Here is a 15,298-nt window from a genome sequence, read left to right on the forward strand (position 1 = left end):
AGCCACAGCAGCCAGGGCTAGTGGTTTTACATTTCGAGGCTGTGCAACCATCACCACAAGCCAATTTTAGAACATTTTTATCACCTCCAAAAAAAACAACCACAAACCTGTGCCCATTAGCAGACACTTCCTGTCTCCCACTCTCTAGCCTTCGGCATGGATCCACTTTTTGTCTCTACAGATTTTCCTATTCTGGACATTTTGTATCAATTAAATCTTATAATACATGGTTCTTTGTGATTGCCTTCTTTCACATAGCATAATGTTTGTGAGGTTCATCCATGTCGTATTACTGTTCTTTTGAAAGTAATCTCTCTGCTTTTTCCATTGAATGCTTTTAAGACTTTATCTTTGTTTCTGCTTTTTTGCATTTTCACTATGATGTGTCTACGTGTGAATATTTACGGAGTCTCTGGAATCTGTGATTGATGTCTCAGTAATGTCCTCTTTAGCCACATCTAATCTCCTGTTTAACTCATCTTCTGGATTTTTAACTTTGATTAATATATTTTTTATTTTAGAAGTTCAGTTAGGTTTTCAAGTCTGTTAGTTCACTTGATATATGTAATTTCTGTACTTTGGCCATAGTTTCAATTTTTTTTAAGATTTCATTTATTTATTTATAGAGAGGGGAAGGGAAGGAGAAAGAGAGGGAGAGAAACATCAGTGTGTGGCTGCCTCTCACGCGGCTCCCACTGGGGACTGGCCTGCAACCCAGGCATGTGCCCTGACTGGGAATTGAACCAGCGACCCTTTGGTTCACAGGCCACGCTCAGCCCACTGACCCACACCAGCCAGAGCTCAAGCTTGTTCTTCATGGAAGCCCTATTAGTAAACATCTCTATTTTGTCATCTGTGTCTGATACCACTCTCCGAACTCTGCATGTCCGTGTCTGCCAGTTCTCACGCCTGTTGCCTTGTTTCGCCTGCTGATTCTGCTGGCTTGTCGTGGTCTCGTTCCCTTCAGCCCTGAGGTCACCTGCACAAATTTGTATTCGGAACAGATAACGTACTTGCCGGTGCTCTGGTCTTCACCTTGGATCTTCAAGGGTGGGGCTGGTAGCCGCTTTGGACATCCTTGTGGGCAAGGATGGGCCAACTCCAGGCATTCAAACCTGGGTTTGCCCTACAGTGTACTCTGTGCGACCCTGGACAAGACACCCGCCCTCTCTGGGCCTCAGTTCTTCCCTTCGTACAATGGCGACTATCACAGTCCCTCCCTCATGGGGTTGCTGCGAGACTCTGCATCAGTTACTCGTTACTGATAAGTAACAAATTACCCCAAAACTGAGTAGCTTAAAACAACATTTTCTAGGGGTTAAGAGTTCGGGAATAGTTATGTCATTTGACTAAAAAAGTCTCTCATGATGGTGTAGTTAAGATTTTCACTGGGGCTTCAGTCAAAGGCTTGATGGACCTGGAGGAGAGACTTTCAAGAAAGCCCACTCAGCCCTGGCTGGTGCAGCTCAGTGGACTGAGCGCAGGCCTGTGAACTACGGGATCGAGGTTCGATTCCCAGTCAGGGCACATGCCTGGTTGCAAGCCAGTTCCTGGCAGGGGACACACGAGAGGCAACCATACATTGATACTGGTATTTCTCTCCCTCTCTCCTTCCCTTCCCCTCTAAAGATAAATAGATAATATTAAAAAAAAAAAAAAAGGAAAACCCATTCATATGACTGGTTGGTGCTGGGGATCGCAGGGCACCTGAGTCTCTGACCACGTGGACCTCTCCACAGGATTCCGTGGGTGTCCCATTTCCGTGGGTGTCCCAGCCACTTGGCAGCTGGCTTTCCCCAGAAAAGCTGATGCGGCAGAACAAGGCAGGAGCCACAGTATATTTTACGGCCTAGCACATTTGCAGCCGTCTATTAGTTGCACCACTCAGCCCCGCTCCGGATGGGAGAGAACTAACAGGGGCACGGATACCAGGGGTCAGGGAGCCCTGGCGCTATCAGGTACCAAATGAGATAACGCATGCAAAGCACTGGACACCCTGCGAGGTGTGGGTGTGTGCTCACAGTAAACAGGAACCACCCCTAATAAGCATCCTGGCTTTGCCCAGGGCAGGTAGGATCTAGAGAGCAACAGCTTTCATTCAGTCATTCAACAAACACCAAGCAGCTCTGTGTGCCAGACACAATTCTAGGAGCTGGGGACACGATGGTAAACAAAACATAGTATGAAACTACCACAGACAAACAGATCTAGAATGTTCTGCCAGGTGGTGCTAAGTGCTCTGAAGAACCACAAAGCAGGGAAGTAGGGAGAGAATGATAAGGAGATTCAGGCTGCATGTCTTTCCCCATAAAGCTGGCACAGTGGCGGTGGCTCAGACAGTGACCCCTGGTAAAGCCCTCCCACACCTGTGGGCCGAACCTAGCCTCACAGGTGGTACAGTTTATGCCCACTTTATACCTGGGTTGGGGTCAAAGGGGCTGAGGGGCCAAAATGAGCTGAGTCCCCAAGGAATCAGGATTTCTCCTGATAGAGGTTCTCCAAACAGGATGCCCAGCAGCATGGCTAGGAAGCTCGTTAGCAAGCAGAGCCCTGGACACCCGAGTCACTAGGTCTGGGCAGAGCCCAAGGATCTGCATTTTTAAGCTGGCACCCCAGGGGGCTGATGCAGGGCTGCAGGGTGAGGGCTTCAAGGTGCAGGGACCTTCTCTGACAAGTGTCAGAAGAGGTTTCCAGGTCCAGCCTCAAGGGACAGGCAGGGCTTAGCTGCACAGAGAGGAAGCGGACAGAAAGAAGCCCAGAAATACCAAGCAGCTGGACTCGAATGTGTTGACTTCTCAGGCACCGCAGTGCCACCTCCCTTGTTCCTCAGGTCACAGATGTCTCTAAGACGATGCACACCAGGGACAACAGAGTGGAGACAGACAAGGCTGGGGAGCAGGGTCCTGCTGACAGCTCTGAGAGCTGAACCAGCCCGCCCTGAAGCCCACCCCACCTGCTGAATTGTGCTTCGTGTGAAACAGGTCTCTTTTTTTTTAAGCTATTTTGACTCAGGGTTTCAGTTACTTGCAGCCAGAAGTTACCCCAGTTGAGACATCGTTGCCTCCAGAAGAAAGAGAGGGAGCGCAGAGGACTCGCTGTGGGCCAGCCTGGGACAACCGACAAGACAGGATAGGAAAAACACCTGGGCGAAATACAAGTATTTCGTAACTCCTTTATTAGGCACAAAGTAAAAATATATCCTCATGGTATACAAAACCTATAGTACTAATGTGGGGTCCTGGACCCCAAGTGTCCCCAGAACTGGGTTTAGCACTTTCCAGAGGGCTAGGAGGCAGACGCCACCTAAACCTGTCCCCCTGCTCAGGTCAGGGGCTGCTGCAGCAGACAGGCCTGGACCCTCGTTCCAAACCACTCCTCGAGTCAGATGAGGACCCGCCTCACAATCCGCACTCTCGATCTTCCAGCCCAAATCCTTGGCTCAGGCCTGGACAGAGGCTCCTGTGACCAGCTGCTGGCACAGAATTCCTAGCATGGCCGGGGCTCCGGAGCTCTAAGTCACAAGGGGGAGGCCTGGAGCCTTTGGCACACAATGCTTCCCTTCCTCTGAAAGGTACAAGGCACAAAGGCAGCTGAGTTGTTTGTGAGAAGACCTGTCTCGTGACAGAGGCGCCGGTGCCAGCACGAATGGGTGTCGTCACCTGCACTAAGTGTTCCCAGTCAACACAAGACAATGGCCTGTGGGTATGGAAAAGTACTGTCAGCTCCATGAGCGGGGGTTTGTCTCTGGTCACAGCTGTGTTCTCCAGCACCTACAACAGCGCTCCCAAGACAGACCTGTCAAGTGCATGAGCCCGTGTGCACAGGTGTGTAAACCGCATGTGTGTGCATACAGCACATTCCACACACACCTCTTTTCTCCCTCTTAGAAGGCACTTTGGTTGTGTCTCAGTTCGAAGAGGTAGGAGAGAGCTTGGGGACGCCCCGAACTCAGCCCACAGCTGAGAGGCCGGCAGGGTGGCCCTAGCCATACAGGCCCACTTCCCTTTCTCCCTCCTCCTCCTCCCCTTCCTCCAGCCCTCGCCCTTCAGGGACCACCTGGTCAGCCTCCCAGCGGTGGGCTTGGCTCGGGACTGAGGGGGTTGGGTTCTCTTGCAGCCAGGGGTGCAGCAGGATGCCCCAGGCTGTGAGCCTCTCAGCTGGCTCCCGTCGAAGGAGGCAGTGGACCAGGCAGCGGGCCCGGGCCGAGAGGCCCTGAGGCAGGGCGTAGGTCCCCCGACGGATCTTGCTGAAGAGCAGCACAGGCTCTGAGTCCTGGAAGGGGTAGTGGCCAGCCAGCATGGTGAAGAGCGCCACGCCCAGGCTCCAGACATCCGCCGCCTTGCCTGAGTACGATGCCCGCGAGCTGAGGATCTCGGGACCCACGTAGGCCGGGCATGCCTGCTTGTCCCACAGGGAGTCGTCTGGCCCGGTCAGCACACAGGCGTCCTCCAGGTTCTCCAGCACAAGCTTCGTCCTGCAGCAGGGAGAGAGACAGAGGGCTCAGGTCCTGCTGGAACTGCCAAGCCGCCACCTCACACTAGCACCGGAAAGTTACCCGTTTCCCGAGTGCCGCTGCCATCTGGCAGAACTGAGCCAGTCCTGTGTGGCTGGATGACTGAGCCCATTTCACAGATAAGAGAGACAAGGCTCAGAGAGGTTAAGCCACTGCTCAAGGTCACAGAGCAATTAAATTTGAACTAGGACTTTGAAAGGAACACATTTCCCAACAGTCCCTGGGGCGGGAGGGCGCTGAGGGCGTTAAACCTCTAGTAAAACAGATGCGAACTTAGGGTCCGGGCAGGTAATAAAATGAGAGAAGTAGAAAGTGGAGCTGGGCCAAGCATCTCAGCACAAACCCTGCCTGAAAAGGGGGACATCACCAGCATCACAGTCAGCATTTACAAACTGTCCAGCCCTGGGCTTGCTGCCTAGCACATCCCTTCATCCTCGTACAACCTGCGAGAAAGACACGCTTGTACCTCCACAGGGCACGGGGCCGGGATGGGGACGTCGGCTCCCGCCCGCCACAGCCAGCGCTAGGAACGGCTCACGTAGCTCCTAGGGGACCCCATGTTCCCGTTTTTCTCCAAGGAAAGCCAGAAATCATATTCGAACAAAAGAGTTCCCGTTTTGGAAACACTGGCAAACTACTTCAACTGAAAACAAATAAACAAGTATCTGGGGCCAAAATAAAAGTGTGTAGCGCGCCGTTTGCAGCCTCTGCTTTGAACACCTCCCACATAGCATCTCGATTGCTTTATTAATAACCATTCTCCTCCCACTGCTATTCACTTTATTCCTATGGCACCGCTTCCTTAGTGCTTGCTGGCATCTCACAAATGGTGAGCAAGGCTGTGAATTACAGCGAGGGAGGGGGGCAGTGGGGGTCAGTGTCGGCACTGCTGCCCATTTCACAGATGCGGAAAGCCAGGTTTGGGCAGGGGAAGCCGCTGCTCAGGGCCAAAGAACAGGCTAAACAGCATAATCAGGGTTTGAACCCAGGTCTGTCCGACCCCGCCGCCCGTCTTCTACCAACAAAGCCTCCCAAACTATTGCCTTGGGAAGAGAAAGCAGCACTTTCTCCCAGCTGGGAGGGCTGGGGGTGTCCTGCTCCCCCAGGGCTCAATGTGATTGGAAGTTGTGCATTGGACTAAAAATCATGATAAATTTTACATTCCACATCTTACTTAGAGTATAAAATGTAGAAGGAAAGAAGGAAATAGAAAAGCACCCTTAGACAAACGTCGTCGATGTGATAACCGCTGTGGGGCAGACAGGTGGCTACAAAGACCAGCCGGCGGGAGGTGGAGGAGAAACAGTATATTCACACGCAGCCTCCAAACACCTCGAGGTACTTGTTAATGACCAGGTAGTACCCGAGGCATTTATTCACGACAAAGGCTAAGTTGGGAACCTTACAGTGGAGGCGCTGGGCAGACGGCACCGTGACCAGTGATTGAGGCTGACATCACAGTAATACCTGTCACCACCGTGAACTTCCCGATACCAGGCACCACGAAGGGCCAGCATCACTTAGGGGACATCCTTGCCAAAAATGTAGAGCCTCAGCTTAACATAAGACAGCCACCAGTCGAATCCTAACTGGGGGACACTGGATGAAATAACTGACTGGTGCTCTTCAAACACGTCAAGGTCAAGGCAGACAGGAAAAGTCTGCGGACCCGCATCAGACTAGAGGACACTAAGGAGATGTGACCAGTGGATGCAGGGTGGGGACCTGGATGGATCCCGCACAGAAAAAGGACCTAGTAGGAAGCTGGTGAGATCTGAACCCATCGGTGCTTTAGCGAACAGCACAAGGCCAAGGTTAGCGTCCTGGTCGTGTTGGTTGTGCTGTGGTGGTGCAAGGCATTAACCTTAGTGGGAGCTGGGTGAAGGAAATACGGGAACTCTTTGGACAGTTTTTTGCAACTTTTCTGTAAGTCTAAAAGTATTTGCAAATAAAACGTTTTTTAAAAGTTCAATGGAGTCACCCCACCCCCACCCGGCTCAGAAAAAAATCTTGACATGAAATCAGCATTCTTTATGCATGTCTGTGTGGGCCATCCTGCCTAGTCCCGCAGCCTGGGTGGGGACAGGATGCCAGGCCCCTTTCTGTCCCCCACTCCAAAAGTCACTGATTTTTAGTTTTACAGGAAAAGGTTCCTGTGTGGGAAACTCAAGGCACATTTTTGGCTGTTGCCTGTGACCTTGAAATCCTGGAAACATCTCGACAATCCAGACCTTTCTCCTACCCATAGGGAGCCTGAGGTCTACAGACCCTGGGTCACCCAGTCGCAGGCACCCCAGCCAGGCCTCTCCCCTCTCAAGCTCAGAGGGCAATGGGGCCCTGGCTCTGGAGTCGGTCTGGGTTCAGACCCCAGGTCTACTATTTATGTAGCTGCGGGACCCTGGGCATTACTGACCTCTCTGAGTCTGGGTTTCCACGCCTGCCATATCGACCTCATTTTGTAAGGACGCAGGCCAAGCCAGATGGTGCCCCTGTGCCCTTCATCATTGTCGCTGCCTTCAGAAAGGCAAGGGTCCACCCCAAGGGGCTTCCAACAGGACGGAGTCGACTTTTCCCTGGGACCCGGGCAGTGCTATACTGGCCCAGGCTTCCCCACTTTTTGTGAGGGCTACTTTGCCTTCTGAGCCTCAGTTTCCCCATCACGACCCATCTCCTAGGTGTGTCTGTGGGTGGGTTCTCTGTCCCCACGCTCACCTCTCACGGTCAGTGAAGACAAAGCGACGCAGCTTGAGGTCTCGCAGGACTAGACCGTGCTGGTGACAGTGGGCCACGGCTGCGGCCATCTGGCGGAAGAGGCCAGCGGCCTGGGCCTCGGGCAGGCGGCCGCGGCGCACCAGGCTGTGCAGGTCCCCATGGCGCCGCGGGAAAAAGGTGTAAAGGTGGTGTGCGTCCGCCAGCACCTCCGCCGGCTGCGCCACGTGCCTGTGCGGGGGCAGCCGCGAGTAGGGCTCCAGCACCACCAGGGCTTCGCCGACCGGGTACACCTGTGAGTGGAGCATGGTCGTGAGCACAGGTCGGGATTGCGTGGACCCCAGGCTGGCCCGGGAAGCAGTCCCAGCCAACCCTTTAGACACCACTGGGCGCTAGACCCTCTGCATGCGCTTCAGCTGCCAGCTGCTCAACCCTGACAAAGCTGGGAGGGCTCACAGCCACCAAGTACCCTTCACTGCTGCCTTCCAGGGCCTTACACTTAAGGTAGTTGAAAAACAACAGGGAACCCAAACAAAAATAACCCTGCAAGCAGGGAAATCCAAAAGAATAAATGATAGAGAAGTAACTTTATGCTCATCATCACCATCACCATCCCCATCCTAGCTTCCATTCTCTAGAATTCATGCCCGCCCACTCTTCATTCATTCCTACCTGCAAAGGCCACTGGCTGCTAAGTTGACCTAAATATGTATGTACACTAAACAATCAACACAATTCTGGTGAGCATTGCAAAGGAACTGAGAAGGAGGCTGGAGTACAGAGTATTTTGGACGGGGGCACCAAATTTTCGAGCCTGTGGTTCCAAAGGGACTCTGGGGAAGTGACCTGAATGATTTAGGAACACTCGTGGGCTATGCTTTCCAGGTGGGGGCCTGGGGCAAGAAAGAGCTTGGTCAGCTCTGGAGACACATCCAAAGATCAGCAGGCCAAGGTGGGGTGGGGGAGGGAAGAGAGGCAGGAGGTGAGGTGGCTCATCTCGGAACCGAGCTGGGGCCGTAGGACCTCAGATGGGAGCCTCAGGTGTTCAGAGGTGGAAGGTGGAAGCCATATGGTAGTCAGCGGCTAAGCTGGCATAAACCCTTCGCGTGCCGTTTTAGCTGTGCTACACAGAAGATACAAATAAATACAGCATACGCATATTTGATCCACTAGGAAAAACTGTCAGCACGTCTTTAAAAAAAAAAAGGTGAGTGGCATGGAAGAAATAATCCCAAAACAGAGACTTTTCTGAAAGTTCGGGTAAGCACATCGGTCCCTCTGCACATTTGCACATGCCTTTCCTGCTTCCCTAAGATAACCAGCCACAGGGCCGGCTCCCCCAGTTCACACAAGTCACTGCTCAAATGTCACCTCCTCGAAGAGGTCTTCCCGGACCTCGCCACCTAAAATCACCCGAGCCCCCTACCCTCCCTGTTCTCCTCTCTCCCAGCCTTCTCTCCACAGCCCTTCCGATCACCTGACATAAGTGTTACTCATTCGCTTGTCTATTGTCCACGTCCCTCATTAGAGCGTCAGCTTGATGAAAGCAGAGCTTTGTCTATTTTGGAACCACAGCATGGTGCTTGCTGGTGCTCCCCGGTCTGTACAATTAATGAATTGGGTGATAATCTACAAAGACAGTTTATCTTTCTACACACTGACCAGAAAACCCTAGAGACGTGGAAATGGCAGGTCAGCCCCCGTGGTTCATGCTGGTGTAGGGCCAGGCACATCCCAGGAGACTCCCCTAAATGTTTCTAAGTAACTGGGGCCGTGTGAACGCACGCGGCTTCCGGCTCCAGCTCGCTTCGGTCCCTCCCCTCAGCGTGGACCTCCCCCCCCAGTAGGAACAGCAAAGAACCTGTGACGCTGTAGGAAGGGGACCCAGAGGGGTTCCTTAGAGCATCTGGGGCAGAGCACTGGGGACCTGCATCAGGCAGCCCAGGGCCCTGGTGAAGCTGATGGCTGGACCGCGTGTCCAGACGTGCCCCCTGTCCACTGCACCCCCACAGCAGGGGCTGGAGCCAGCTGCTGCTGCTCCCAGTTGGAGGCTTGAGCCCTTTGGCTTCTCTGCACTCCCAAGGGGATCCAGGTCTCCTTCAGCCCCTTCTTTATGTACCCAGGCCTCTCCTGTCTTCCATATGCCTGTCCCGGCGTGGGGCACGTGGCTCTGGGCTCAGCCTGCCAGGGCCCAATGTCCGCTGACACCTCCTGGGTCTGAGATGTGGCAAGTGACCACATCCCTTTGAACCTCAGTGTCTCCATCTATAAAATGGGCCCCGTACCAGTAGCTACCCCATAGAGCGTGTGAAGATATTATACACATGAAGCAAGCAGGGCAGTACCCGGTGCACAGTAAATACCTGTTATTACACTTTCTCATCTCTGTCCTTTTGACTTGCCGATGTTCTGTGTGGGCTGACCCTCAGGGGGCCTTGGCCTTGCCCAGTCCCTGATTTCAGCCAAGAACCCTGGACCTTGCCCTAAGAAGCCAGGCCAATGTTTTGTGTGTCTGTGTGTTTAAGAAATATTTTATTTTTAGAGAGGGGACGAGAGAGAGAAAGAGAGGGAGAGAAACATCAGTGTGTGGTTGCCTCTCGTGCGCCCCCTCCTGGGGACCTGGCCCACAATCCAGGCATGTGCCTTGACTGGGAATCGAACTGGCAACCCTTTGCTTTACAGTCCGGCACTCAATCCACTGAGCCACACCAGCCAGGGCCAGGCCCAATGTTATGTGGATTCATGCACGACCCTGCTGCTGTCTTGACCTCAGTCTTGGTATTTGTAAAATGGCCACAGTGCAGGCCCAATGCTCTCTAGGGTCCCAAGAGTCCTGATGTCTACCATAGTTCATCTTCTCTTGTGCAAGCACCTTCAGTGGCTCCCACGGCCTAGCGGGAGGTTTTTCTAGAGCTTTCACACGCAGTGGCTGTCGCCCCCATCTTCTGCCCTGACTGCACGCCTCCTTCACGCAACCGCCAGGAACGCCACATTGTCTCTCCTCCCGGCCTCTCTGCACAGCTGTTGCCCAGCCTGGCCCGCGCTTTTCCCATTCCTCCCTAGCCAACTCCTCTGTCTTTCGGACACTCCCTTGAGTACACGAGAGAGGCTTCTCCCCTGTGCTCTCATGGTCCCGAAGCTCCACCCCTACAATATGTATCACACTATGGGGGCCTAAGCTCTGAATGCCCCAGCGCTGGGACCATCTGGTTTACCTCTCTGGTCTCAACCCAGCCTGGGGCTTGACAGATAATTAGGGGCTCATTGGCTGCTTCCCCAATAAACACAGGACCAAATGCACATAAGGACTCCTCAGCCCTGAGGATCCTCTGCAGCCAAGGCTCTTTCCAGGCCCCCTGAGATGCTGACGGAGAGTGGCCCCCGCCGCACGTACCTGGCAGGTGTATTCGGTGGCCGTGGGGCAGTGCAGGGCCCGGTAGACCCGGCCGCCCTCCTCAGGCCCCTGGAGGACATAAGGCCCAATCCGGGAGGCAGTGGCCACAGCAGGGGCACGGCTCGCAGCAGGAGGTGGTCTCAGCGGCAGTGGGCAGGGGGGCAGCTTGGGCCGGGGTCCACTTTGAGCTTGTTTCCGGGTGGGACACTCAGTGTCTAGGTCATCGTCCAACTTTAACTGCTTCTTCCTGGAGGGAGCACTCATAGGAGCTGCCAGAGGGGAGGCTCGCATCTGGAAAGAGGGAGAGAAAGGCATTACAGGGAGGCTGTCTGGTGGCCACTGTCTTCCTCTGCTGGTGGGAGGGGACACTGGCACAACCTGGACGGAGGGTGATTTGGCACAGTGCATTCAACTGACAACTGCACATACCCCTCCTAGGTGTCCCGCTTCTGCAAGCTACCCTCCAGTCAACATGCTCTTCATCAGAGCCTTGTGTCTAGGAGCAAAAGGCAGAAAATACCCCCAAATGTCCAGCAGTAGAGGGCTGGTTAAAACAGCATAGTATAGGCATACAGTAGAATACTATACAGTCCTGAAAAAGGACCAGGAAGCTCTCTACACACTGATATAATGATGCAAGTACAAGATTATTACTGTAGCCCACTTGTGATCATTTAGAATGGGAGGGCAGATAAAGTGCTTCCCAGACAAGGTCAAGTGAAAGGAGATCATTATCACCAAGCCCTTATTATATGAAATGTTAAAGGCACTGAGATATCTAAGAAAAAGAGGATGATCAAAAATATGAACAGCAAAATGACAACAAACTCACAACTATCAACAACTGAACCTAAAAAAACAAAAACTAAGCAAACAACTAGAACAGGAACAGAATCACAGAAATAGAGATCACATGGAGGGTTATCAGTGGGGGGGGAGGAGAGTGGGGGAAAAGGTACAGGGAATAGGAGCATGATTGGTAGGTACAAAATAGACAGGAGAAGTTAAGAACAATATGGGAAATGGAGAAGCCAAAAAACTTATATGTGTGACCCATGGACATGAACTAAGTGGGGGATACTCATGGGAGGAGATATGCAGGGTGGAGGGGAATAAAAAGGAGAAAAAATGGGACAACTGTAATAGCATAATCAATAAGATATATTTTAAAAAACAATGGAACACCCACCATTAGGGGACTGGTTACATAACTTATATTTCATCCATACATGAGATAATTGCACCCATTTAAAAGATTGAGTTAACTCTATATTGCTAATTGAAAAGACATCCAGAATGAACTATTAAGTGAAATAATAGTGAAGTAGAAAGACAGGCTTGGTGGTTGGTGAGAGGTTGGTTGCTTAGTTTTTGTTTTTTTAGGTTCAGTTATTGATAGTTGTGAGCTTGTTGTTATTTTGCTGTTCGTATTTTTGATCATCTTCTTTTTCTTAGATAAGTCAGTGCCTTTAACATTTCAAGGTGTGGCCCTGTTATAGGACCGGTGCCAGGAAATGACCACTGCTGCTTTATTACTACTGTAACTATTATTATTCATAGCTGAAGGTGGCTTAAGTGCTACCCTTGGGAGTCTCAGAAATCTCCCCAGGGATGAGGCTAGGTTGGCACTGTTTATCTCACCAAGTTTCTCAGTCAAGCAAGATGATCCCAGGCTGCGTAGACGCTTTGTGCCCAGTGAAGCAGAGACACCCTGGAGAGGTTCTTCCGGGGTTGCATCAGCAAGCCCGGCTGTCAGGTTGCCTGGCCCTATCCGTGCCGAGCCTGGTGGGGCCTGGGGTACCCCGGCCCACTGGACAGGGGTTTGGCAGGCACACCGAGGGAGCGCCACTGTAGGATGGAGGCCGCCTCTCATCCCTGGCACCCTGGTGGGGGTGGGGTGGGGGAATAGGGGCGGGTCATTCCCAACACGCACAACAGGGCAGACGGGTACAAACGCCCCGCCAAAACATACTTTCTCCAATCCAGCCAGCCCAGACGCACATCCACAGAAAAGCGGGGCACACACATCATTAAGTCGCACACAGGTCTCCCTCCGTGGGCAGCAGTGCACGTACACACGCAAAGAGCTCACACCTATCACATCAGGACAGCACAACTGATACAAAAAAAGGTTACACAAAGTCTCATGCCCGCTCCTACTGCGCCCCAGGCTCGTCCCACAGCCAGGCTCCTCCCATGAGAGCGGAAGCCGCGGCCCCGGTTGTCCCGGGGCACAAGGTTCTACGGAAACAGAGGGACAGCGGGGGACCAGGAGGGGGTGAGGAAAAGGGAAGGAGGCTGGGCCCCAAGGCTGTGGGAAGGGGCGGACTTGGCCCTCGCCTCTCACTCCCAGCCCGTAAGTACAGCACACCGCGTCTACACGAACCAAACACGCGCGTGCACAGTGCAAGGTGCAAACCCGTAGCCCCACGGCTGGGTGCACACCTGCGGCGGCGCCTGGCACCCACCGGGGTTCTGCACCTCGCGCGCTGCATCCGCGTTCCCACCGCCCTGCACCGGTTTCCTGCCCCCGGGGCAGCCCAGCAGTCCCTCAGCCCTATCCTCCGAGACGTACCCCCACCCAGACCCCACAGGCTCACGTGGACCTCTGCAGACACACCCCACAGTGCCAGACCTTACACACAGTCCCCCAGTGTCCCCCACGGTCCCTCACAGACCTCCCACACGACTCTTGCGCCTCATACTCACCCAAAACACACAACCGCACACCTTTCTCGGGGCGACACTCAGACACCTCAGTGTTCGACCTTCTCCGCCCCCGAGACACAGCTGCCACACCTGGGGGCTCAGCCTCGCCCCAGTGGGAGCCGGCCACACTCGGGCGACCCCAAGCTCGGTGGGGCCGCATTCCCCGGGACCCGGCCGATCCACTAGGCCCAAGGCTGTTTTGCTAAAAGTATGTGTGTCTAACCTGCAGCGGCCCGCCCGCCCCCGGCGCTCCGCCCGGTACCTTGCCCTGGACAGGGGCCCGCTCCGCTGCGACTGAACTCGGTGCCCGTCGGAGCCCTGGACTCTACACCCCACAGCCAGACGCGTGCGGAGCCGCCGCCGCTCCCACGGAAAGTGTCTCGGAGACGCCCGACGCCAGGCTCCGTTCGGCTCCTGCCTGGGTGATGTAAACCTGAGTTAATCACCCGCCGGCTGATGCGCTCGGGCGCAGGATTGCACCATCCCCCCCCCCCCACCCCCCAGCGCTCCGCCCCCTGGACGCCGGGCCACCGCCCTCCCGCCGCGTCCCAGGCACCACCTGCCTCTCCCGCCCGCTAGGGGGGTCTCTTCTCCACCCTCCCCCTCCTGCCCCGCACCGAAGTTTCGGTTGCAGACACCAGCCACAGACTCTCGCTGTCATCTTGCAAAAAGCATTTTGCTTTTCTGAGCCTGAGTTTCCCTATCTGTGAAATGGGAAGAACGTCGTTCATTCTCAAGAAGATGCTGAGGCAATAAAGAGCAAACTGGGACAGTCTCCCGAGTGCTTCCCGTTTATAAAGCACTTTTCCGCCGTTGCTTTATTAAATCCTTAGAGAACCTGGCAGAAAGTTCGAGTATCCTCATTCTACTAAGGTGCAGCCCGAGGCTCCGCTATGGGAAAGCAGCCCAGAAACTTGGAAAAAAAACGCAGACTTACAGGAGCTGACTCTGGGCTCAAAACGGCTAGTGTAGCGCCCTGAGGAAGCCTGAGGTGGGGTGAGCTTCACAGCATTCATTTGAAAGAGGCAGTACAGCCTAGTGGTTAGGAGCAAGCAGCCTAAAACCAGCCTGCCTACCAGTGCACCCCACCTCCGCCCAGACCCACTGTGCTACCTCAGGAAAGCTACTGAAAACCCTGCTTCCGTTTCCTCCTCTGTAAAATGGGCTTATAAATAGCACAGCACTCACTTCATAGGGTTGTTGCATGAATTAAGTTAATCCACGTAAAATGCTTAGAATAGTGCAGCACAGTGTAGGTGCTCAATAAAAAATGTGGACACAATGGAGGCTCAGAGCAGGAAAAGCACCTGTAATAGAGCTGGTTTCCCAGGACTGGCAGGCCGCAGGGGAACTTGCTGTTTGGTGAAGCACCGCTGGGCAGCCCCTGCCCCACCCCACAACACACACACCAAGCACCTATCAGTGAAAATCCTTTTTGGGTCTTGATGTTGGAATATACAGGTGTCAAAACCAAACAAATAAACAAACAAAAAAACCTCCTCTGGCAGAGATTGAATGGGAGGCCCAGGGAGTCACCTTTGTTTCCCTGCTTCCAAAGCCTCAGGGCACAGCAGGGGATTCTGGGACCTCATTTAACCTTGAAGACTCCGCTGTCTGTCAGGGGAAGAATTCTTTTTCTACACATTCGGGTTGGAAGATCCCACAGCCATAAGGGGCAAGGCAGGCGTGGTTGTCTTCTGAGCAAGGCACCCTGCTGGGTTTACTCACACATTCCTAACTTTGTTTCATGCTGCGTCATCTTGTGAATGCAGGAGACCCATCAGTGACAAGACTGACCTATCCTTGTCCTCACAGGTTCTATAAATCAATGGGGAGACAAATCGTTATCAAGAAAATGAAATCAATAAACCCTAGGTCATCTAAAGTAGTCTAAGTGCTATATATTTTCTTGAATAAAATAGGGTAGATTTGTTCTCTATCGAATATGACTGGGGTGGATCTTTTCAATAGGA

The 15,298-nt window shown here is 53.4% G+C and overlaps 1 protein-coding gene across 4 annotated transcripts; it reads right to left on the reverse strand.

Annotated features, from left to right (window-relative positions):
- Positions 1-3,158: 3,158 nt before the first annotated feature.
- On the reverse strand, positions 3,159-14,285 carry TRIB3 (tribbles pseudokinase 3). 4 transcript variants are annotated; one of them, XM_053671358.1, is made up of 5 exons: positions 14,263-14,285; positions 13,588-13,743; positions 10,617-10,907; positions 7,226-7,515; positions 3,159-4,474 (listed from the first exon to the last, which is right to left on the reverse strand). In XM_053671358.1, the coding sequence occupies exons 3-5, from the start codon at positions 10,905-10,907 to the stop codon at positions 3,982-3,984; spliced, it is 1,074 nt and encodes a 357-aa protein (XP_053527333.1). In that variant the 5' UTR covers positions 13,588-13,743; positions 14,263-14,285; the 3' UTR covers positions 3,159-3,981. The 4 variants fall into 4 exon arrangements, with proteins under 4 accessions (XP_053527333.1, XP_053527334.1, XP_053527335.1 ...); XM_053671359.1 differs by lacking the exon at positions 14,263-14,285 and adding an exon at positions 12,258-12,499 and having other exon boundaries at positions 13,588-13,806; XM_053671360.1 differs by lacking the exons at positions 13,588-13,743; positions 14,263-14,285 and adding exons at positions 12,258-12,499; positions 13,326-13,569.
- Positions 14,286-15,298: the final 1,013 nt, after the last annotated feature.

The sequence above is a fragment of the Artibeus jamaicensis genome, unplaced genomic scaffold (genome assembly GCF_021234435.1).
Source record: "Artibeus jamaicensis isolate MK-2021 breed Jamaican fruit bat unplaced genomic scaffold, CSHL_Jam_final contig_685, whole genome shotgun sequence".
Lineage (NCBI taxonomy): Eukaryota > Metazoa > Chordata > Mammalia > Chiroptera > Phyllostomidae > Artibeus > Artibeus jamaicensis.

Coding starts and splice junctions, on each gene's coding strand:
- TRIB3 (XM_053671358.1), bottom strand. CDS start 10,907: ATGCGAGCCTCCCCTCTGGCAGCTCCTATGAGTGCTCCCTCCAGGAAG. Junction 7,516..10,616: donor CCACCGAATACACCTGCCAG/GTACGTGCGGCG, acceptor CTCCACTCACAG/GTGTACCCGGTCGGCGAAGC. Junction 4,475..7,225: donor GTCTTCACTGACCGTGAGAG/GTGAGCGTGGGG, acceptor TCCCTGCTGCAG/GACGAAGCTTGTGCTGGAGA.